The sequence below is a fragment of the Myotis lucifugus genome, unplaced genomic scaffold (genome assembly GCF_000147115.1).
Source record: "Myotis lucifugus unplaced genomic scaffold, Myoluc2.0 scaffold_180, whole genome shotgun sequence".
NCBI classification, from domain to species: domain Eukaryota; kingdom Metazoa; phylum Chordata; class Mammalia; order Chiroptera; family Vespertilionidae; genus Myotis; species Myotis lucifugus.
The window spans coordinates 94,321-95,620 of NW_005871228.1; the positions used below are offsets into that span (position 1 = coordinate 94,321).

The 1,300-nt window shown below is 65.4% G+C and overlaps 1 protein-coding gene across 1 annotated transcript in view; it reads right to left on the reverse strand.

Annotated features, from left to right (window-relative positions):
• Positions 1-1,288, reverse strand: part of TMEFF1 (transmembrane protein with EGF like and two follistatin like domains 1) — a 73,820-nt gene extending 72,532 nt beyond the window's left edge. The window contains exon 1 of the mRNA XM_006096506.1: positions 1,096-1,288. Coding sequence (XP_006096568.1) covers positions 1,096-1,288 — 193 coding nt within the window. The remainder of the gene's footprint in view (positions 1-1,095) is intronic.
• Positions 1,289-1,300: the final 12 nt, after the last annotated feature.

Genomic DNA, 1,300 nt, shown 5'->3' on the forward strand with positions numbered 1-1,300 from the left:
GGCGGCTCAGAGTGAGGGGAGAGGTCACTCACTCCCTAGCTCCGGTGTTGCCAACATCCAGGCTCTCCCGCAAAACATACACACACACACATACAGGATCACCCCTTCGTTCCGTACCCCCTCAATAACCCAGGGTCACACCTTGCTACACGAGGCACTCTCTGGAACCTAATTACCTCTTTCTATTACACAGGATGACTCCCTAGTTCCTTCCTTCTGAATCGGCACAACGGGGTTCACTCCAGGACCCCCACCCTTTCTCCTAATCATTAGAAGAAAGGACCTAATGCATACCCCGGGGCATATCCCGGAGCCCCAAACTTCACCCATGCGCGACACATAAAAACATAGGGTCACTTCCTGGGCCCCAGAACTATTCCTGGCTCAGATCCACAGAGCCGGTGTCACCCCAACCCCCAGCGCGCCCACCTCTGCACCCAAAGGACACACACACACACACACACACACACACACAAACACACACATATACATCGCCAACCTTCGTCCTCTGGGCCTCCTGTTCCCTCTACTCACACCACTGCTTCGAGACCCAGTGCCCTAAGAACCTCCTCCCCAGCACATGGTCACTCCCCTGGCCGACAGTCTCGGTCCCCCGGCCCCTCAACCGTCACACCACACACACACACACACACACACACACACACACACACACACACCCCACTCCCTGCCTGGGGCCCCACTCTCTCCCCGGAGCCTTCACAACATAAACACGCGCTCCCGCCTGCACACCCGCGATCACACGGGGAGCCCTGGCAGGCTGCCTCCGCCGCGCTGTGCCCCGGCCTCCCCACCTCCCTCCACGCCGGGCCACCCTCGCCCAGCCGCCCGGCACACACGGACGCACGCACGGCCACTCCCCATGCCCAGCGCCGGTCCCCCAGCCCGCACGGCTCCCCCGGCTCCACGCCCTCCGCCCTCGATCGCCCTCGATCGCCCGCGGGCCCGCTCCCCGGGACCCCCGCGCGCGCGGGGCCTTTCCCAGACCGGCCGCGGGGGACCCGGAGCGAGGCGGAGGCGCCGGAGGAGGGAGGGGCCGCGGGGGGCAGGCTCCGGGCAGGCTCCGGCCGGTCCTACCTGAGCAGTTGATGCTCTTGCCTTTGCCGCCGGGACACTCCCCGCCGCCGCCGCTGCCGCTGCCGCCACCGGCGGGCTGGTTGGACGCGCGGCTCCCGGGTAGAGAGAAAGCGAAGAGCAAAAGCACCGACGTGTAGCACCAGAGGCGAGCGAGGGAGGTCACCAGAGAGCTCTTACAGGGTCGCGCCCCCATGACGGCGCCTGG